The sequence below is a fragment of the Bombus flavifrons genome, chromosome 7 (genome assembly GCF_040668555.2).
Source record: "Bombus flavifrons isolate JBK064 chromosome 7, iyBomFlav1_principal, whole genome shotgun sequence".
Classification (NCBI taxonomy): domain Eukaryota; kingdom Metazoa; phylum Arthropoda; class Insecta; order Hymenoptera; family Apidae; genus Bombus; species Bombus flavifrons.
In genome coordinates, this window is record NC_138448.1 from 2,309,355 (window position 1) to 2,332,330 (window position 22,976).

General features: G+C 51.5%; 1 protein-coding gene and 1 long non-coding RNA gene across 7 annotated transcripts in view; one reads left to right on the top strand and one right to left on the bottom strand.

Moving 5' to 3' along the window:
* Nucleotides 1–22,976, top strand: part of LOC138181668 (uncharacterized) — a 121,102-nt gene that overhangs the window by 68,552 nt on the left and 29,574 nt on the right. For 2 of the 3 annotated variants that reach the window (XR_011173568.1, XR_011173567.1), the window contains exons 2-3: nucleotides 3,304–5,802; nucleotides 8,927–9,050. This is a non-coding gene — a long non-coding RNA (uncharacterized LOC138181668). Of the gene's footprint in view, nucleotides 1–3,303; nucleotides 5,803–8,926; nucleotides 9,051–9,229; nucleotides 11,403–22,976 lie in introns of those variants that run through there. The other variant, XR_011173569.1, reaches the window with a different exon arrangement.
* Nucleotides 1–22,976, bottom strand: part of dac (dachshund family transcription factor) — a 143,961-nt gene that overhangs the window by 24,023 nt on the left and 96,962 nt on the right. For all 4 annotated transcript variants that reach the window (XM_069116685.1, XM_069116686.1, XM_069116683.1 and 1 more), the window contains one exon: nucleotides 11,396–11,479. In XM_069116685.1, the coding sequence (XP_068972786.1) occupies nucleotides 11,396–11,479 (84 nt within the window). The remainder of the gene's footprint in view (nucleotides 1–11,395; nucleotides 11,480–22,976) is intronic.

The following is a 22,976-nucleotide window of genomic DNA, read 5'->3' on the forward strand; positions in this document are numbered from 1 at the left end:
CCATAAGTGCGTGCTATCGCGAGGGAAAGGGAAACAAAGAGGTAGGGTGAATGTATAGAGGGATCGAGAGAGATAGAGAGGCGGCAAGGGATGAACGTTCGTATGCATCGTGCACGATCAGGGCCCTCTGGCGTATTCAAAGCGCGCAGCGTCGCTCCATCTCGAGGAATGCGGCAATCGATTATCACGGTCCTGCATATCGATACTACCGTCGGACACAGAGCCGCGCGGCGCAGAACCGCGCGCGTCGAGCCGGAGACAGCAGCGAAGGGAGAGAGAGAGAGAGAGAGGGAGAGAGAGAGTGGAGGAGGAGGAGGAGGAGAAAGAGAAAGCATTGGGGGACGCCACACGCTAGACAGGGTGCAAGGGTGTCCGCTTAGCGCCGCTCTCCGCTACCCTGGCCACACACGCACACGCGGCCGACTAATGACATCGGCTCCTCTATAATACTCGTGCCTCGAATATCATCGGCCCGATATTGCCACCGCGAGAGATTAATGTTTCGTCCTAACCCATCCCCTCCTCCCTCCCGCTCTGCATCGCTCTTTGCTGCTCCGTTCTTTTCCGCGTGTATCCCTTTCTCCTGATGGCTGTCGACAGTTCTTTAACGACACTTGCCTATGTTGGGCGCGTGCCCTACTCAGACTTCTCGTAATCATCGCGAACCCTATCGTCAAATCGTTCGCTACGATCGTGATGTTCGTGCAAACGAGTCGAGGGTAATCGAAATCGTAGAGTCGCTCTTTCCTTTTCTATAAAGCAATTCGTTTCGTGCCAAAAGGAAAATGTTGGCATCGACGCGTCTGTCGTCGTCTGATCCGATAAACGTCAAAGCTAGACCCTGCCACTTTGGAAACTTGGAGACGAGTGGAGTTTCGGGGCACGGTGAGATGGTAGTTCGTCCGCGACAAGCGGCTAGAACGATAATGGCGGCTATTAACGAGCCGTATCGGGCGTGAAGACACCTGAGCCCAAAATATCACCGCGATTAATGCAATTACAGCTTACAAGTCCCTTCGGCTCTAAGACCTCCAGTATTACTAATTCATCGAGCGCGTAGATGTGTTTCCGGCGAGGCTTCGGCCTTCGTCCCGCCGCTCGATCGCCTTCCAACCTTCTCTCCCGTATTAGTACTCTCTTCCTTCCCTTCCTGCTTTCCCTCGACCTTCGTCGAGACCGATTTGTGCCGTAGAATGAGAGAACCACGAGATCTCGAGGTTGCGCCGCTCATCGTCGAATAGGTAACGCGCGTATCCAGCAGCCGGAAGCTGGTCGTTCCTTCACAAGGGTGGATGAAGAGGTAGGTTGGCAACGGATTACGGCATTTTCCGAGTCCCTGGCAGAGCGGTATCGGCTTTTGGCGGTTGCGGTTAACGTAATTACGCCGAAGGACCTATGCGGCCCCTCGCGCGAAACCGCGAACGTCTTAGCTCCGCGTCTCGGCCTCCGTCCTCGGCCGCTTTCACCCACCGTCTTCAGCCCCTCGTCGGCCTTCCAACGTTCCGCAGAAAACGAGATGCCGGAGCGCCAGTGTCTGCTAATCGGCGGATCTGCACCGCAACGCGTTCCAAATCAACAACGTTTCCCTCGCTTCCATCGTCTTGCATCAAACACCGATCGAATTTTCCGGATTAAACGCTTCGCCCCTGAGACCTTTTCGAATTGTTCGTTCCAACGCTACGTTCGTACGTAACGCTTTAACTCGCATTCACCGGTCGTTTCACCGAGTAGGAGTCATCGGATACTAAAACGTGTTTTTGCGTTAAACGAATGATCGTCGCGCAATTTGGAGTAATCGCGCGTAGCGCCATTCGATGACTGGAAAAGTTACAGGGTACGGCGATCGAGCAATTACGGGCGAGCGCCATCGCTAACGTGATCGTCATCGTCATCGATGTCCGGACAGTACACCGGACCAGGCCATCACGCTTTATTAGCGCGACGATCGGAACAATCGGTCCAATGATTACAGCCGAAACATAATCGTTAACGCGTACGACCCATTAATGACTATGGACCATTCTCGATGCCAAATTGGTGGCGGCGAATGGGCTCGCGAGAGAGCGGATCGCGCGCACTCCATATACGCCTGCATACGCGCGGTATGCGTGTAACCGCGTAAACGCGGACGCTTCACGCGGTCGATGATGAACGTATTTGCGCCGCCCGTTAATCCCCGTTACGACGAATCAAAATGTAAACGCCAACATGCCCCGCGTTACCGCTTGACGATTCAACCCCGCACTTCCATTTTCTCTCTCTTTCTCCTCCACCGATCTTTCCGCTGGCGTTACGCGCGGGAACTTTTGCGTACTCTGCTGTGGAGGAAACGCGTGTCTTGCCGGGAGCTACTGGTTTTCTCTGTCTCTACCCTCCTCTGCGTTTCTCCCTGTCCCGCCAAATCGTTTCGTTCCTCCATAATTTATGAGATTCTCCGTCTGTCCGTGAGGCCTTTCCTCGCGACGTTATAATTAGAAATATGCTTACGGCCGTAATTCCGGACGAAGCGGAACAGAACGGGTGCAGTGGGTTGGGGTGGTTCGAAAGGAGGGTGAGCACGTTTACTGCCAATAAGGGACGCATGCATAATAGAAAGCCGTAGATGGTAGCCGACCGGCCGACAGAAGGACTTACACGGGAATGCTACTTTACGAGGACTCGTATTACGAGGGTTGCGGATTCGTCGTCTTTCATACGAGCGGCCCGCACCGCTACGATATCGAATCCGCATCCTCCGGACCAACCAGAGCTAACAGCCAGCCGTCCTCTTTCCGTTCTCTCCTTCTTTCATATAACAGGAAACGGGGAATTATTGCGTCGCTCGAATCCCAAATTTGCCGCACCACACGCGAAATACCTCGCGATATACGAATTTCTTGCGTACACTGAGGAGGATGGCGCTAACCGGCGACTGTAGCCGGTTGAATATTTTCATCGGGGAGACGAAGGAGATTCGCGAATGCCGCAACATCGACCGCACCGTCGTGCACAAAAATGATCACGCCGCGGAATTCGGTTTAGCGAATCTCCGCATTGACGTCACGCTGGTTTACCATACACCGCGATGCGAATGAGAGAAGCTTGGCAGAGTTAGGGGTAGACGAGCCGTGACCAACGGGGAAGGGAAAGAGACAGAGGTGCTCGGGGTGTCGGGTTTGCCCGGAGTAGGGTGACACCGGCCTTAATAACGGGTTACCAGTTACCTATGGACATTTATTTATTTACGCCTTCCGCGAGGAATTTCGCGTGATTCGAGGTTTAAATACAGAGCGGTTAACCGAGGAAAACTCGTTTCTGCTCCAGGTTATGTTACGTTTCAACGGGGGCAGTCGCATCGATCCTGAATCGACTGCAAATACAAATTACGCGTAAAGAGATATAAGAAAATTTGGAATTTTCGAATGGAAAGAATCAGGGATTCTTTTCGCTCTTATCGAACGATCCAGCACGGTGGTTTATCTTAAAGGATCGGCGGCTCACGAGGGACAGAGCTGCACGCGTTCCACGACGGTCTGCTCGCGAGGATGGCTATGCTTCGGTACGCGCAGAATTTTCGCAAGCGTTTCCCCGCGCGTAACGGAAACGATCCGAGTTTGCGTTCGCGCGGACTGGCGAAGGAAGAAGAGGGAGAGGAAGAGGAACAGGAAGAGAAAGATGAGGAAGCCGACCACGTATGCACACACGCGCGCGCCGAGCGCTCAAGTAATTCGCGCAATTTCATCTAAATTCCGCAGCAACAAAATTTCTCGCGTCGTCGTCTCTGTGCCTGCACGACTCGTACACAAACCAGCCGAAGGGTTAAGTATGTACGCGTGCTCTCCTAGGTAGAGCGGAACACCAGCCTCCCTAATGGTATTTCTTACGCTCCTTATTTATCACGGGGTAGGCCGACGCGCGAGCGAGTGTACGCGAACATACCCGCTCTCGACGTTATTACGAAATACGATTAGGTCGGTACACCACGGTACTCTCTTTCGTTTCTCGTCTCCACCCTCCTTCCGGTTGTCGAGCTTTCGGCTATTTCGAATATTCGCGCGTTCGAACGATGCCGATGCTTTAAATACCGTTTCGTGCATCGAACGACTCTGTTTCGCGCCTTTCGTTCACCGCGATAATGGCCGGTCTTTTTACGTTACGGCCTCTCCAACTAGCATCTCAACGAAACTGTCTTTTTAGAACACTCAGCAGATACAAAGTTTCGCGCGATTGCTTAAATGTTACACGCGAACTCTCTACTCGAGAATTCGCTCTCCTCCTCTTTTTTTTTTCACGCGGTTTTTAGAATACACGATCGCGTCAGCGTGTTCTTTCAGCAAGCAACGTTTACGATAATCGTGCGAATTTCTCCGGTAATAAATCGTGAAAAGACGTGCTTACGCTCCGCTCTGACAGCAAGATGTAACTAGACAGCGGAGCAGAACCACCGCCTATTTCCCGGTGGAATCGCTCGTGCCTGCTCGGCTGCGTAAATAAGCTGTCGCGTTTTATTTCTTTCCTCTCCCTTTCTCTCGCCGTCTCGTGGAATATTCCACCCGCTTGCCGAGAATATTGCGAGCAACCGGTTGCACGCTTGGCCAGGTAGCCGAGAAATTCACCCCTCTGGCTATGCCGGGCTTTCATCGACGCTAACTTTTCTTCGAGCCGCGTGTCCGTATTTAATCCTCCGCTATTGTCCTCGACTCTCGTTCCTTCTCTTTTCGCGACTCACCCGCCGCCAAAGTGCTATCGCATAATGGCGATTACACAATTTCCTCTTGTACGTTGATTCGTGGATCAATCTCCTCGTACCGATTATTCTTTCCCCGTACTTCTCCGAGATTTCGAATTTAATACTTGGAAGGAATCGATCTTTTCGCGGGCGTATCTCGCGAATCTCTGCTGGTTCCTCGGCTGAAAGCGGCCATTTGCGTTAAGGTAACAGCCGATCTATTTTTACGTAAGGGGTTGGCCGGCATGGACGCGGCGCGTATCGGCGCGTACGACGCGTAAACGCCGCAGCCCGAGGCGTTTATCAGCGCATTAACAATTATATTACGGAAGCTCACTGTTACGCGCGAGCGAATTCATACGCGTGCCTTCGGGGCTCCGTGGGGTGAAAGCAACCATCGAGGGAAAAAATACTCCGGTAAAGGAGATCCGGAGAGCAGTGGCCAGCAAGTTGAGCTGGCCCATTGGGATCTACGGTCTGTAGAGCCTCTGGGCGATTCTACTTGGAATCTAGGAACGATTCTTGTGACAAAGTTGCTGCGTCTGTGTCGAGGGTCTCCGTGGCATCGATCGTTCGCGGAAAATGTTGCCGCCGGAAGGAAACGAGTCTGGGACCTATTTGAAGAGGAGAAGGGGCTGGTGGTTTTCTCTGGCTCTTCGGTCAGCTTTGTTCTCGCGCTTGGTAGAAAGGGTTGAAGGAGCGAGCATAGACCCTCGACAGCTTCGGTTACCCTTTGGTCGCGTCGTAACAGTGGCTGTGATTTAATTTTTTCTCGCTGTCCGACAGAGAAAGAGACCGGGAGGGGAGGGGTAGGCAGAGTGTCATATTCACGACACGGGCCGATGGATGGCGCAAAAGCAAGAGAGACAGCTGGCCCTCGGCCATTGAAGGGCCACACCGGCAGAGCGAAATCAAGCGGGGGTTCGTGCCGGTGCCAGCCGGAGAGCCAGAGAAACGGACAGGGACGAAGCGAGAAGGACAAAGGGTGCGACGAAGGCGGAGAGGAAGAGAGAGAGAGAGAGAGAGAGAGAGTGAGAACGGGGGCGAGGACGAGTAGTCTCGGCGAGACTTAATTAAACAGCGGGCAAAGCCAGGTTAGTTCACAAAGTGACCGCGGCACCTACCCCCTTGTAGCCACCAGCATCGGCTCTTCGCCGATATAGCTACCTTCTGGGGATATACTAGCCCACGTATCGGCTTCCAACGGCGAACGACCGCCGCCGCCAACGTCCACGTCGCTTTACCTCCGATCGACCCATCGAACCTGGTTTTATCGCGCGTACCCCGACTTTTCCAAGATTTTTAATCCCCTTTCTATCGACTCTTTCCCTTCCGAGCACACGATATTCTTGGCACTACCCAGCTCCGCTCCAAAGAACGTTCGAATCTCAGCCCCGCGACGGCGACTTTGCTCTGCTCTACTCTCGGCTCTTTTCCCCGAAGCACAAAGCAGAGACCGGCAAAAAATTCGCGGAAAAATCGAAGCCGTGCACGATGCCCTGGTACGGGGACGGTCCAGAGGCCAAAAAGGGCTGCTGTTCGGTGGCGACACCTTTGTCGTGGCGCTCTCGCATCCCCGCCACGAAGGGGAAAGAAGAGTTTATTTTCGCGGGGCGGTGGCGAAAGCGTGACAGAGTAGTCGTCGGTGTCAGCGTCGCCAACCGACGTTCTTTTTATCTCAAAGCCGTATCCCTTTTGCGCCTCTTCTGTATTCCTCAATTTCCAATGAGTCGGAATACGACATGAAACGCTAAACTGCCACAAAGGGGGTAAGCCGCTCTCACCGGTCGAACCCTTTGCCCGATCTGCTCTCTCCTCGCAGCGCTGATCGAGGTGGAACCTCGTCCCCCTCGCCCTGCCCCTCTTCCCGCCCTTTCTCCCGTTCGATTCTTTGTCACACCGCATTAGATTCGCTTCTGTTCCTGTCATTATTCGGAACGAATTCGCCAGCCATTACTGGGTGAAGACTCGCGGAGATCGTTAAGTCGGTGACGGTCTCCTTCCTTCGCGTCGATCGTTCTAGTCGACGATTTTCCTCGGCCGTGATGAGTCATCGACAAAGTTGGTACCAGAGAAGAAGGAGGAATCCGGACTTGATCTCGACGGTTCGTTCGAACGAACTAGTTCGTCTCGAGTAAAAACTTCCAAATTCGTGTGCTCGTGTAAACCGTTTGCATAGCCGATCTTCTTTTTACTTATGTTTAAATTAGACCGAGTTGTTGTATATACGTTCTCTAAACCGACATGGTGACGTAACCCGATATTAACACATGTCTTTCGTTTACTTCCAACACACATCCGATTTCTATCATAAACCGTAGAAACGCTAACTATGCGACTACGAATATTTCCGGGCAGAAGATATTCGCCCCATCGTCTCTGTCATAGCGAGTCTCCTAATGTTTGTCCACCGCGGTGACTTTGTTCTGGCGCAACGATCACGCCGGGTTTCCGGTTGCGGGATTCAATGAATCAGAATGGTCGAGCAAAGGATTCGTAGGCCAGGCGAAGCCAGTGGAAGGGTGGTAATCGACACGTTTCCACGCAGTAGCATCGTCGTCGAGGAGCAGAAGGACGTCGACTGCGTGGATGGTCAGACGGAGACACAAGGGAGGACAACGTTGTTGCACGCATCCCCCCGTCCACCGGTTGCCTCGAGAGCAGTAACAATGCCGGGGAGGGTTCCGGCGTTCGGTGTGTGTAAACGTTCACTTCAAAGCAAATCAGCTATCGTTACGCACGGGAGCACCGACGTCATCGATGTCCATACCCGTTGCCGGTGTTGTTGTTGTTGTTGTTATTGTCCTCCTCGTCGTCATCGACGTCGTTGTCGTGGTTGCAAGCTCTTTTGAGAATTAGCTCTTCGAAGCTCGTTCGAAGATGACACAGCAGCGGGTTGCTTTGCGTCGCGACAGATACTTGGGTGGATATGTTAGTCACGGACTATTGATCCAGGGGATGAATCTAATACGAGTAATTATAGGATGCCGGTGTATCGTTGACGAGCATCGCGTCAGAAATCTTTGAGGGGATCGTCAACCGTGAACGTGCAACTAATGAACGGTTATCATTCCTCAGTCGATCCGAGCTATTCGATTTAGGCTTATTTCAGCTTCAACTTTGACATATACCAACGGGACTTGTTCGAGTTTGAATCGCTGCGGCGTCGTTCGAGTTTTAAAATCCGTATTACCCGCGATGGTAAATATATAGCTGCGTAAACTCGAGGATAGCGTGACGCTGGTCGAACTGGGGTTGAAACGCGGCAAAGTCCCTTGGGTCCCAATTACACCGACACCCGATCCAGGCATTACAAGCCGGCTAATTCAAGGGACGAGGAGTGTCGCGCGTATAAATCTCGTCCGGTTGATTGTACAGTTTCAATTCTGTTTGTCGCCACCGTGCTGTGTCGAAACGAGGCGTCGTTGCATCGGGGTAGCTGCGAAACGATTATTCTCTTTCACCCGGTTGTCATTCCTCTTCCCGCCGATCATCTTTTTTTTTTTTTTTTGGTTCTTTTCCTCTCGCTGTCTCGGGGAAAAACGACGATGGTGTACGAACGATGCGAGAGACTCGCGCTAAACGAACGAAACCGAAAGGACGCGGAAGAGGAAGAAACGCGCAGGCCGCGCGAAAGGGCTGTTTCTCTTCGGCGACAAAAGGTTCGGTTAATTACAGGAAGGCCGCAAGTTCTGGTAAAGCCGTGGCAAAGGCAGCTGTCGGCTCCCAAGGCGACCCACGGGTTTACGGAGGTTTACGCGCGTCGAGGGCTTTTTGCTCCGGAGAAAACGCGCGTAGGTCGTCGTTCTGTTGGTTGACGCGTGACGTCGGCCAGAATTTCCGGCCGCGGATCCAATCCAGAACAGCGTCGCTCTTGTTCCGCGTTCTATTTGTTATCCTAGCCGCCGTCCACCAATCGCAGCCTTTGGCTCGATCTTGCTCTTCTATTCCCTCGACGACGGCGTAGCATCGTCGTCGTGGTCGTCGAAAAACCGCGAGCGCGATTAACGACTTTTGAAATCCGGTTCACGTAAATTCTGAAGACAACGTGGGAAACGTTGTTCGCGTTCCTTCCGCGGGAAAAAACCTCCTTTTCCTCGTGCACACGCGGCGTGGACAAACAAACGTCGCTTTTTCAACCTTTTCCAAACAAAGCGTGCGTTTCGAAGAGAACTCGAACGAGGAAGTAACCACGTAAAGATTCTTTCTCGTTTGTAGGGAAGACGTGGCAGCGGCGGATTGTTCGGTGCATCGGCCCGTGCAAAGGTCATCTCATTGTTCGACGAGAGCAACGCGTGTCCCATTACAAATCCCTCGACCGGCGCGGAAGAACAACGAGAAGGTACCGTCTCCTTGCAACCCCTGCTAAGATAATACGGCCTGTCGGTCCGCGGGGGGTCGGAGATTTCAACCTTTACCGAAATGCCAAGCGGGGCTTTAAACGGGCTAATAACGCCGCGCCCCCTTCCATCCCCTGTCTACCCTCCGATTCCCTCCTTATTGCGCAAATTGCCTTTGCAGGCACGAATAACACGATACGCCATCAAATTGATAAAGACATCAGCCTTGCCACCGACTTCCGGGTAACGTGACGAACCGACCTATCCGTGACGTGAAGAAACGTGAGTATCTTTCCTTCGGAGAAGCAAGCCAATGTCAATGTTTCTTCTGTTTCGTTGGTCGTCGATACGGGATCGTTTGTATGATTATACTCCCTATGAAGGGTAATAGGCTGGGGTATTATAGGAAGAAAGCAGTTCGCGATGCTTTTCATTTGCGCGCCGGTCATTAGCCGAATGAAAGACGATGGTCTTAGCGAACGGTTGCGTCAATATTCTCCGATGATCGATCATCCGACCGGAACCACAGGAGGCCTCGCGCAAATTAAGTATCGTCTTACGCTGGCCGCCGCCTTTAAGAATTCTCGAAAATACGAGAGAGGCGAACGAAAGCGGCGAACGAACGAGAAACACGGAATTCGTAGCAGCATCGATCATCGCGTCGATGGGTGAGAGGAACCAAAGGAGGGAGACGAGAGAGGGGCAGAGAGGCGAAAGCAAAAGTTTTGCACAGAAAGATAAAGGTTTCTATACTGGTTTGGGAAGGGGGGCGGTGGACTATTTCCTATATTTGCGATATCATAGAACTTGCTTGACATTATGGGTGGCGTCGGGGTTGAGCCAAGGGATAGATGGGCTATTCCGTGAGACCGGCTGTCATATTCATGTATTGACACTGAGCTGGTTGACTAATGGACTGCTGTTGTCAGAGGCTCGTGTTACCGCGAGGGCCCGGCCCCTGCAACTCGTTTTTCCTGCGAATCGACCGAAACGCGTCCACGGCTATACCACGACGACGACGTCGACGTCGACGTCGACGGCCGCCTCTGATGCCAGCCGAATCGACGTACCAAAAGAAACGAAAGGGAAAAAATAAAATATCGGCTCGATCGAGCGAGTGGATGATCGACGCGAACGAAAACGCGCGCGCCGCTTCTCCCTGCCCCCGGAGAGCCACTCTTTTTGGTACGAAGCGCAATATAGCGATCGTGCGCGCGTCCGCCCCGAAGCACGCGGATATTCCTGTCGGTCTTCTCGACTTTTACATATTTATCGCGTCTCGCATTGTGCTCGCGTCAGCCGGGACGCCGACATCTTTTGCCAGGAAAATCCGCGATATTGAATTTACCTGCCACCCTTCTGCCGCTAACGTTCCACCATCTCCCTCTTTCCTTCGTCCAGCAGCGAATCGATTCGCTGGCATCGAAACGCTTTCACTCGTGAACGATGCTTTCCTGCAGTCTCGTTACGTGTGTCTTACTTCTCAAATAGACGATCGAGTCACGCAGCCGACGTTTGCAAGCAAAAAGAATTTGTCGAGTGATTCATCGACCACGCGGCGACTCGCGACTCTGTCGCTCCAGATAACAGAAGTCTCGAATCTCTCGGGCGAGATCTCGATCCAGCAGGCGCGACACAATGCACAGATCGCTCCTGGTGCTCGCTTTTTCCACGCGAGCCGAAGAAAGGAGAGAGGAAGAAGGCACGGACGGACAAAGGGGAGAGTGGGTGTCGGTGCAGGATCGAGTAGGTGGTCAAAGAGAAGCGGAGCCCGTAAACGCGAGACGACTATTCTATTACCGACTGACATTCGATACAAACTTGGTCGAGCGATCACGGCCTTTGCCGCGGTCCTTCCACGTTTCCTTCCTTCCTACCTCCGACCCTGTTTCCACCCTTCGTTCCATTAAAGTCGCGAAACAGTCGGGACGAAGGCTGGTCCGAAGGAGGAGAAGCACGGCCAAGAGTAGTCGCGAGTCTGCAGCAGGCTGGAGCGAGGGTCCTTCAAGACTGGAATAATAGGATACGCTGGGACCTACGAGCGTAGCGAACACTTTATAGCGGCGTGTCTCTGCGTGGCTGCTTTGATTTATCGCGGAGTTAAACGGCTCGTCGCGGGAACGCCCTCTGAAACCTCCTCTTCTCGCGGATGATCGTACGTCGCGGGCGTACTGTGCACGAAAAGCTCGTTTACGTGGCCGCTAGATTCGTCGTAAAGAGTATCCGTTTAGTCGGTGACAGGCATCCGTAGACGCGGTCGATGGAATTTTGCGTGACGATATGGCCAGTAAACTGACACGATGTCTAGTCATCGTTCGAAGCAAACGTTAGGAGATTGGATACTCACCTCGAACCTTTTGCTCGTCCTGGAGCTGTCGCTCGAGGCTGTCTTTAACCTCCCTTTCTCGAAGAACGTCCATCTTCAGTTCGGCTGTAATCAGAAAAAGAGAAAATATTTCATTTCGGACGTCGTTCGACTTTCGTGATCGAAATGATCTTGTATTTTGAATTATTCTGGAAGTTAAAGATCGAGTTGAGTTATTCGCCGACGACCTTCTTCGTCGTTGCTTTAGCCAAAAGATAGCGCGGCAGAATATCGTACGGTCTGGCGGGTTCGTGATTAAATCCAACAGACGACGACCGGACCAGAGCTCGCATAGTTACCTTTAATAGAATTACATCGAGACGCTCGACGATACCGACCGCGTTCATCCTAGCTTGTCTCTAAGACGCTCGCCCTTTCTCCGTCTTTGCGAACAACCCCCGTCACCCTTGGGACTCGCCACGCTAAATTAGCCATTTCGAATCTCGGCAAGAGGGTGGTAGGATCGTCGTCGTACGGAAATTCGCATTTCTGACTGCGAGTCCCCTTGATTCTTGATTCGGTTTACGAAACGCTGCGAAGTGGTTGAAGAAACGTGCCTGACGTTGGATTATCGACATTCTGGAAGCGAGTAGATCGGGCTCGAAGCCCTTGGGAGAGCGAGTCAGGTATCGATGAAAAGGAAAGAAGTCGGTTTTTAGCCGGTGAAACGTTCCCAGGGTCTAAATCAAGCGGGCTAATTCGGTTTAACGGAAGAAAAGAAAGCAGGAGAGGGGAAAAAACGAGCCACCCTCTTTCTGGTTGTCTGCTTCTCGAATTACGTTGGTAGCCAATGAGCCGCGCAGTTCGTAACGCGTCTCGCGGCTCATCGACCGATAAGCCGCTCGTTAGATCGCTACCAATTTGCGGACATTTCGCAGGGTCGTTTTTCTCGCGATTCTTCGAACGCAATAAAACCTGCTCGATATGGTAACGACTGGGTGAAACGACCTAATCCGCTCGGGGGAAGCTAATCTACGTTCCATCCCTCGTGAAATATACCCGATTATTCCAACTTCAATATCGTTGTAATTCCTCTTCTCCTTTGTACCGTCCTATACGAAGCGAAGCGAATACCGGAAAAGATATCGCGTTGGAATATGTAACATATAAATACCGTAAGGAGGATTTTGTTGGAAACATAGCTTGCGAAAAACGAATCGGTTCGGCAACGGCATCGAAAAGGGCAGAATCGCGCGATATCCGCGGAGATGCACGGGGGCAGGGTGACGAGCCACGCGGAGAATCAAGCCGGTAGATTAGGTAGGGGCGCGCGTCTCAGCAGTCTGCCGGCAATTTGAGAGCGTTTGCGAGGTCCATTAACGGCGGTAACTCTTCACGACCGGCCGCCACGAAGATTCAATTTGAATGCTAACCAGAATAGGAAGTTCGCGCCGGAGCCCCGCCGCTATGTGTATACGTTACGCGGCTGCCCCTTCCTGCCGTGCTCCCGCCTGTCCACCACCCCTCGCCCCACCCCTTTCCACCCTGTTATTGCCAATTTCGGCGCGTTTCTGCAGCCCACTTTGCGATCGTTTAGATTATCATCTCTCCCGGTTTCTCTTTCTCTCGTCCCGACGTTAGGGTCTCGTTCGACTCTCTTCTCTTTCCTCCCCCCCCCTTACACCCCCGAGCCTCTATGCTCCTCTCTGCCTCGTCTACCTTTCCCTCAGTACCTAACGTTTCCGGAGATAATTGAACTTTATTAGAGATCGTAGTTGATGTGAACGTCAACCCTGCCGCCTCGGCCTGATTCGAATCGACTCGGTTTAACGATCACCCTGTTTCTACTCTCGTTGCCTCTCTGCCCCTTTCACCATCCCTTTTTAAATATAACTTTTCGATATATATATATATATATATATGTATACATTTTAGAGAGAATCGCGATCAAGTCGGAAGTCAGGAAAATCAATTCTTCTAAGGCGGCGCGGAGGGTACGCGGCATGGGGTGCGAGCTTATTGAAATTCGACCGCGAACTCGTGGCCATTAAAATTTCAGGGATTAACGTTGGCCGCGATGAACAACTGCCACGTAAGAAAAGTCGCCCTTTGCAAGAGGGGTGCGCTTCTCAGTCGTCGTTCCCGCGTCAATTAGACGTTCCCTAATCGCGAGTCGCTCCATAAACTGTGAATTACGCGCTGCTTGTTACTCGGATGGACGAATCTATCGAATGCGGTCTTGTTTGCCTTCGTCGTTCCTCGCCGATCGAAACTCTGCTTTCGCCAAACCGTTCACCTTCACTCCTTCCATATCGGTTTTCCTTCTCGTTATCTGCGATCGTTCAGGGTGTCTCGAAGAGGCTCGAATGAGATTCGTTATCGTGGATCGTTTCAGATTCGAGTCGACGATGTTTCGAGCCGCGAGTCGGCACAGCTGTCGCGCGACTCGCCTCGTTAAGACCCGGACGAATCGTCGAAGGGGCGAGTATCACCGCGGACTATCGCTTCGCGAAATCGAGTTTAGACGAAGGATCATCGGCGATAATAATATTCACGGTAGCTCGAGCACTCTGGCTCGGCAACAATAACGGTGCAACGGAACGTGCATGCCACTGTTCCCGGAGCGATTCATGGTTATTGATTAGTATATGGTTGGCGGGAAGACGGGAGGCGGCGGTGGCGGTGGCGGTGGTGGTGTAGCGTTCACATCCCCCGAGGGCTTGTACGACGACGTGTACGCACGGTATAGCTTCTGCACGACGCTAAGATATTCGCAGGGCCTCAGGCCACCCTCAGAAACAACAATGTCAACTTAGCCGTGCGCCGTGCCCTGCAATCGTTTGAATAGTATAATGTAGCTTTCGTGTTACGCCCTGCCGCCCTCCGACACGCGTCCATCGATATATCGCCGCCTTCGACCTACGCCTACGCCCACGCAACGTTCTTGATCGTCTCGCGGATTCGCCTAACCGCCGCTCATCTTCGTCTTCTTCTGCTATCACCAGTGCGAGATTGACAGGCGTTTACGAATTTCATTTCGACGGATCACGATCCTGATGATAATAAACCCCCGTTGGGAATCGTAGATTAAACCTGTAGATTGTTTTGCTAATTTACAACTCCGAGGATCGGGAGCTCGACTCTCGTATTCTCCTATTTCCTTTTTCCCCAATTTTCCGAAAACTCCGCGAACGCGGCTTGTTCTTTCTTCGAAGAAGATAGCTTTCTCGATTATTACACGGAGAAATCGGATTTTCGTCGTTCCCGAATTCCACAAATTTCTTAACTCGAATGCCGATTAATGCCGCGATTTGCTTTATTTGCACGCGCAATGGTTTCCCCTCCTGGAAAGAAGGCCCTGCCGAAACACCGATATTATTGTTTCCACCCTTGCATATTATAAACGCGTAACGATCGTTCTGCCATATATATTCGCAAGTTTGTCCTTTCCCGCGGGCATAACGTCTCCGCGCGGCACTTCAATTGTCTGTGACGTTCACGAGCGGAAACACGTTCTTCTCTGAGACTCCCACCGCTACGATGAAGTTAAAAAGTTACACTGTTATTATCGAATCGCGGAACCACGATCCTCGGATCGATCAAGATAGAATAGGAGGGTAACGCGAGGCGTTTCGCGACTTTGCTAGATCGTAAGACGACGAGAGGCCAATAGTTATCCTGCACGGATTACGATCCTCGGCTAAGGGCTACAAGGGTTTCCCTCCTACAGGATTTAAGACGGACTTAGGCCTTGTTCCGGTCGCTGACCACTTTGCCTCCCATTAACCATTAACGGATCTAACGAAAATAGGATTAAATCGCAGCTAGTCGAGCTCGCGCACTAAAACTACTGCCGTTTGCGCCGGGAGTCGGGTTTCTTCGCCGAAAAGCCGTGTTCAACGGATTATCCAACTTCTTCTCCATCGTTGATCGTCGCTCTCGACATTCTCAAATTCCGACAATCTTTTCTTTTTTACGTTTGTAATCTATTCGAACTTCGAAAGTGTTCTACAAAGATTCGCCAAACATTCAACTTGTAACTGCTGCTACGTAGTGGCTGGATCTTCTAGTTACAGTGGAAGCGTGTTTCGACAAACTCGATACGTCAAGGCAATCAAATACGTATCTCTAGATTCTTATATGCATTTCGGTCTTCGGATGTTTCGTTAAAACGCCACTTCGTACGAATACGTATCCATTCTAGCCGTAACTTAAGTGAAGGAATAACAACGGGAGTAACGCGTAATTGTATCGGCGAGTTTACAGATGTGACAGTATTCGTGGCGCCATAGGTACAGTTTGCGCGATCGATCGAAATGACTTATCTTCCAGTCATAGCAAATATTGTTGCATGTGTTCTTCCCGATGCTTTCCCATTCCAAGGCAACTCCCCTTTCTGTTGGTATAATTATGGTATCAAACATTCGCGAGCATCGTCGTTTTAGAGTACACAATGACCCACGTAAACATACGATCGTGTTCCTATTATCGATCCGAAGCAAAAGCGAACTCTCCTCGTTTCCTTAACTAATACTTTTCGCGCCAACAACGAGCCAGTCAATTCCGAAGGAATCTCTAATCTAGCCACGCTCCCTGTCCTTTTCTCAGCCTGATAACCACCAAGACAATCGAACGAGGATACCAGAGCAGAAGGAACGCGGTCCTAAGTCGCGGTCGATCGTAGGTGAATAGTTTCGATATCTTGGTCGGCAATCGAGGACGCGGGACTACGGTGGCCGTGTTCGTCGCACGAACTCGGCCGGAGATACGGCGAAGAGCGTTTTCGCGTTTCAAGATAATCCTTCCTTCCTTCGGGAACAGACTCTCCGGTATATCTTGTCGAGTTATTGCACAGCCGTCGCTTAGAAACCGCCGCTGCTACGATATCGCGGCCTTCGGTTCTTTCCATCTTCGTCGGTCTTTACTTTTCCCCCGTGAACGGATTTCAATTTCGAAGAACACAGAAAATCAAATCGCACGTGTATTTCAAAAGTGTCACGAATCGAAGTAATTCGATTCTTCGTTGGAAAATAAAAATGAAATGGAAATTTCATCGACTAAGAACGAAAAATCATATGCGATCGCTGTCTCTTCGGTTCCATTCTGTTCGCTAAGATTATGTGTTCGGTACATAATTGCCTTGAACAGCTTGTTTCACTCGTGTCATTGTTGAAATACATGTGCGAAATCAATCTCTTCGTACTCGAAAGAGGCGAAAAGATCTTTCAAGTAAAATCGTCAACGAATCTAAGGATGAATCATGTAACATCGCGAAAGGTTTTTACTTCGGTATCCAACGGTCACCAAATTTTGCCGGTCATGAGCGCGAATCGATCTCGCTCAGTCGTTGAACCGAAGCGCATACGTAATTCACCGCGGAGCCCCCCTTTTTCCCCTCGTTCTAGCGAGACTGACGCGACGTGCCGCTGGATCTTTATCGTTATTACGAGTGTCTGTCCGACTGTACGTGCGTGCATGCTAGACCGCCCGTGCACAGCACGAGACATTAATGGTTGCCGATCGTAAAACGTTCACCGGCCGAGAATCCCGCGGCATTTATCGAATAACCTCTGCCGACCTGTGGCTAGCTTCTTAACGGTCGATCCTTCTTCTTCCGTTTCTTATCCCTCTGCTCGGTACCATCGTTCTCTGTGTCGATCCCACAGGTAGAAGAATTGGTATCCGCTGTCTCGCGATTCCTAGAGGCTTGTCGACTCGCGACACTGTACCCGGTGCTCCATAGCCGGCAATTTATGCGAAGGCAAAGCGTATCGCGTGCACCGGAAACAGCACGAGTTGTAAAATCGCGCTACCGAGCCAGCTGCCTCTCTTTCTCCGTCCTGTATGTCACTCGAGACAACCGTAATTAAGAATCGCTCTAACGAATGCGACGTAACTCGGTATCTTCATCTTGTCGTACATTCACCATCCCGTCGTTATCGCTTTGCGCTAATAACCGCCTGCCGATTTTATGTCTTCAACTACCACAGTCGCATCGCGCAGACAAATCCCGATATCGATAAATGTTCATCGTTTTCTTTGAAACTTTTACTCGCTATATATGTAGTAATAAATAAAACGCGAGTAAGCAAGTACTGGACATCATCGATTACGTATTATCGACGTTATCTTCTCAATCGTGACAATCGCTGAACACGACGTACGTATATATATGCAAGTGGGACTGCGTTGTCGCCTCAGGGTTTAGGAGTACGGTGGAAGACACCTGGAACACCTGCCCACCGCGATGTTCGCGTCTCGCGGCGATTCTTGGAGAACGAAAGAAACGACAACTCTTGTCGTCACGCTTTCCTTATTTACCCAACGCGCAGGTTCGCGCCTCCTCTACGGTCTAATCGGGCGGTTACGTCACGCGAGAAAATTAGCCAGACTCGTCTCGCGGGTCGAGAGGATGGAGTCGCAGGCGCATAATGCGCGCGATTATATGCATTAAGCCGCGAGGGGCGTGCTTTAAGGGCCAATTATCGCGGTGCTTTTACGCCGTTGGCGAGAATCTCTCGCCGGGGCACGATGACACTTTCGGAACGGGATTCTGTCGCGTACCGACTCGTTCGTTCCTCCTTTTCTTCTTTGTCGTGGATGGGCCCGGTCATGAGTCAAGGGGAGTCGCGAGGAGAGGAAAAAGGAGAGAAGGCTCCGCGAGAGAGCCACGAAGCCGCGTGCCGTCGTCGATTCCACGTTGGCGGACCAGAGAGACGCAACAAAATATTCGTTGCTCGCGGCAGTAAACGGCGTCGTTAACGACGCGACTTCTCCCTCTTTCGTTCATGCGCGTCGCGACCAACTCTCTCGCGTGGCCGTTACCACTGCTCTTTTATTGCCGGTAAATTACACGCTTTATTCGACCCGTGCGACGACCCAACCGAAAGCAAACTGTATAATTGAACGGTAGTTAAAACTGCGGTAGGTCAAGTTTCTTTCCACCTTTCTTTCGAGTGAGGCCGTTTCTCTCCTTTGTCTCTGTCGCTTCGTTCGCCTCGCTCTTGACGCGTTCGATGAGAAATCTGATCAAAATTGAATTCGACTTTCAATTCCAATCATCAATCGTCAAATTAACAGTTATTTATAAGGTTTCATTTTCAAACATCTTCTATTTCAAAATTACCGCTTGGGTCTTCCTCTAACCGTAAAAATATCGTGTTTAACATCGAGTGAAGCGTACAATCCGGTACTGCAGGTACGCGTAAAGAAGACGGACGAACGATCGAGCCGGCGATCGGTAATCGGCCGAAGGTCGCGAGAGGAAAGACCTCGGCAACAAAGTCTCACGGGAGACACTTAAAACGGCGGCGACGATAAAATCTGCGACGCAACAAAGTCCCGGACAGAGTCTGGGAGAAGAGATAGGGACGGAAAAGAATCCGCGAGATCTCCTCCCGTGGGCTTCGAGAGGCTCGTAAATTTCCGCTTTTATAATCGTGCTGGATGCGAGTGTCTCACCTCCTCTCCAGCCGGGAAATCGCGCGCGGGATCGTTAGTCGCCAATGTCCGTTTTGTCGCTTAATTCCAAAGCGACAACGATCGGTGACGATCGAGCGGCAGGATCGATGCCCAGGGATCGTTAAATCCAAGATTTAAGCGACGTGCATACCACGGTTTATCGTCGCGTACCGTAGTTTTCCTCCTACTCTTGTCGAGGCTTTTTCTAGGAAATGATACATACGCCTTCGGATATCTCTCTGTCAATTCATCCTCGTTCGTTTGCGTTTGAACAACGGCATCCATTACAATTGGTATGTTCTTTAGAAAGTTCTAGATTTTGTAATTTGTGAAGATCGATACCAAATATCGAATCAGTCCGAATCAACGTTCGACGTATTCGACGAGACCAGCGAGCTGGACTCTATCTCAAGTTCGTGACTCCTTTTATTGTTAAATAAATAATCAACCAGTTGTCGCCGCGTTAAGGATAATTTATTAGCTTCCTTAACACCAGCGGACCCTCTCTCTTAAATTCTTTCCCCCTTGTTTCGCTCGCACGCTGCCTGCCTACTCTCCACCGTCCACCAGCATCCTTTTTTCTTCCGATTCTTCGTATCTTATTGTCTCTTTTTATCGATGTACCGATGCCGAAAGGAGAAGAAAGTCGAGGAAAGAAACGCGCTCACGATGCGTGCTTCTATAGCCCGCTTATCCTAGCCCCTTTTGGCCGGTGGCTTATGCTAAAACCGAGCCCTTGTGGTTTCTCTAATTGACAATCGGCCGCGTTCTCCAGACCAGGCGAACCTCCGGAGCTCGAGGTGGGAACCGACAACGACCACGCTGCTGCGACATCGTATTGTTTCGCGTTTTTATTCCTACTTTTCTGCCCGGTTTGGTAGGGAACCACGGTGGAGGGAGAAGGACAAAAGGGTGGAGTTCTTCGTCGGTTGCTCGGCACGAAGCGCATACCTCGGGATCACGCTCGTTTGCGCTTTCCACGGATTCGCGCGAGAATAGCCGGACCTGGCCACCGGATCGCTGGTGTGCGTGCTCTCTCGGTCGCGGCTCGAATTAACGAGTAACAACGGGGCCACCCTGACCCGGGCGCCAACGTGTCCCATTAAAGGCGCCCTTTTTCTTCCAGCCGGCTTGCTGCTGTTGCTGCTGCTGCTGCTCGTTATGAAAATTCCTCGAGTTCGATACCGGGACACATTATCGAGACCGCTGCTGCGATTTGGTACTTCCACGACGAAGAAGCATGTACGCTATTTCGCCTTTGTTTCTCAGAGGCGAGGGAAGAAAAATTATTACGATATGCATATCCTGAAGTTTATACAACCATTTTTTATGGCAACTACAGTCCTTTTAGTCGTTTGTTTCTATACGACGCGAAATATGCATTCAATTTACCTTGTACATTTTCCTTCACAGTCACATTGATTTCGCGATAAATCAGCATGGCACACGCAAGCAACGTGCAGTCGTACCTTTCGTTGCAAACATTTGAGACCTTCGACCAGTTGCTTCTCGTTTGAACGCAGTCTGATTGATTTACGTTTAGCCCTGGCAGCGAACGACCCTCCGCCCCCTTGGGTCGCGCGCGCGAGCCAAAGCAACGCTATCTCTCTATCGGCTGGCGGAGCGGCCATTATCGCGCAAACTATGTACGCACACGTGTATCGATGGCACGCTCGTTTTTTTCCCACTCGTTTCTGTGTATACGTCGTTCGCGAAGCAATCGGCTGCCCACCCCTCGCTTTTCTGCCCCCAAGAGCACGGATATTTCCGTGGCCGTGTAGGCATCGCCGCAGATCGATACCAGCAACGGTTTTCTGCCTTTTCCCATCTCGTTCGCCTGCCAGGCTTCAAATTAGACACTGATACTAGCAGGAAAAGCGTATTGGAAACCTACGTGAAACAAGAGTGGTTAAACTTGCCAACTAGCTCTTTTTACGATTCGTTGATTCTCCCTATTCCAGGATGTCGTTCGAGACCTCGGGCCAACGTTCGAACTTTATCGCGTCGGATGTTTGCTTTAATTAGCTCGTTCGCGTGGTCTCGGATTTAATTAAGAATGGAACAGCTTTATTGCCTTGGAAACGTCCTCCCCCGGCGACTGGTCGCGCGGTCCAGACACCGACCAACAGACAACGGCCGATCGGTTTTATTTTCAGTGGCCGAAGAAGTTCCTCGACGAATCGATCTGAACGGTACACGGAGATCGAGAAGCTTCTTCGACCGTTTCCTCCCCCCATCTCCCGTCGCTTCTCACGATACCCGCTATTAGCCAGCTGTAATTTATTACTTTCCACCTTAATAAGCATAATAATCGACGCGGCCGGTTGTTCGCGCGCTCGCAGTCCCGCGACCTTCGACCCTGAAACGATCTTTAAGGTAGCCTGCAAGTGGTTGCGGACGTTTAATGATGCTCGGGACTGCGCCGATTCGGCTCTCGCGAATGGGAGCAACGAATCGAACGGGGAACCGGATGATAGAACAAGAGCTAAGGAAACCAACGGAATCGTAATTCCTTCCAGCTCTTCTTCGTTTTGCTGCTCCCTGTTCGCGTACCCTTCTCTCTTTTCCTATTTATAGTAGGTAGAGGAACGGGACCAGTGGTACCGGACTCGATAGCTCGCAGTCCTACACGTTTTTCGGGTATCCCGTGCTCGGGTCCAGTTCACCCTCCTGCGGCTTTACATCTGTGTTTAGACCGTGACCACGCTGGAAGATATAGTACAAATTGTCGATCTCGATCTCGACCAGCGTATTCGAATTTAGGGTAGCAGCGAACTAACCTGACCACTTCTAAATGTACGATCTATCATAACGTACGTATTATTATCGCACACAGTATTATTCGTAACGTCAACGTAACGTCAGAAACAGCATTAAAACACATACTTGATTACAAGAGTGTAGCTCGGTAGCCAGATTCTTTGCATCCTGGTCCGCTCGCACGAGGCTCGTGCACAGAGGTCATGAGAGGGAAAAGAAGCAAAAGCAAAATAAGAAGAAGATAGACAGAGAGAGTCGTTGCGCTGTCGCGCGGCGTGGCTCGCGGTAATAGGATTTCACGTAAGCAGCCTCCCAGGCAGCGGCCAAAAATCGAAGGAGCTTACGGTAGGTAGGATGCGCCGCCGGCCGGTGCAGCCAGCGTGCTGGTTCGAACGAAACGGCCAAGGAAAAAGGAAGATGAAAAGGCGGTCGGGGACGAGGGGAGGCGACGCGACACTGGAGAACAGGGAGGCAGTGAGCAGAGAAGACGGTGGCACGGGGAGAGACACAAAGGAGGAGAGAACAGGGGAGTGAGGATGGAAAGGCCGCGAACGCGAGGCAGAAAGGAGAGGCAGCGAGAAAGAAAGACGTCCGGCCCGTACAATTTTAATTAACCCGGTACCGGGTAGCCGATCGCGATCGAATCGGGTGCACGATCTACAAGGAATCTACATAAGATCCTCCACTCGCGGCTACAACTCAATCCCCTCTTTCTATTCCGCTCTCTCGGCGGGCCTTAAGCAACCGGCCCGCCACGGACTCTCTCTCCTTTCTTTATCCACGTGCACGTCCACGTATACCTTTATGTGTGCGGACCCGTGCGGTGGACACGAAGAAGAGGCGCGCACAATCTTTGCGCTCCCGCCGTGGCTTCCCCTCGTACCCTTATCTCGGTGAGCATCGAAGATAGCGAGCACCTACGTTGCTCGCCAGCATCCGGCGAGCTCATATTGTTCTCCCGTGCATCGTGTAACTTACCGACCGAACGAGGCCGTGAGTTCTCTCTTTCTATCTTTCAGCCACTTTTACATTAATTTTTCCTTTTTCATCGAGGGAACCTACTCGTGCGTTCGTGGTGGACTTAACGAAGTTTTGGATACCACCCCGCGTTCCTTCTCGAAAATCCGCTCGGTTTCGCTGGTCGTTCCGTGCTCGTTCTCCAAAGAAACGCAAGATCGAGTCCGGTTCTCCAAAGGAGGGCGTCGATCACTGCGCCGCTCCGAGGATTTCGCTCGTGTTTGCGCGTCCGCGCGTATTAGGGGGCCCGGTCGAAGCGGCCAATGCAGCCATACGGAGAAGCTCGGTAACACGATAGCGGCCGTATGTAAAACCATCTGGTGTAAAACGAGCTGCTGGTTCGTTCGAGTATTAAATCGGCCCTCTTACACCCTCTTCTTGGCCC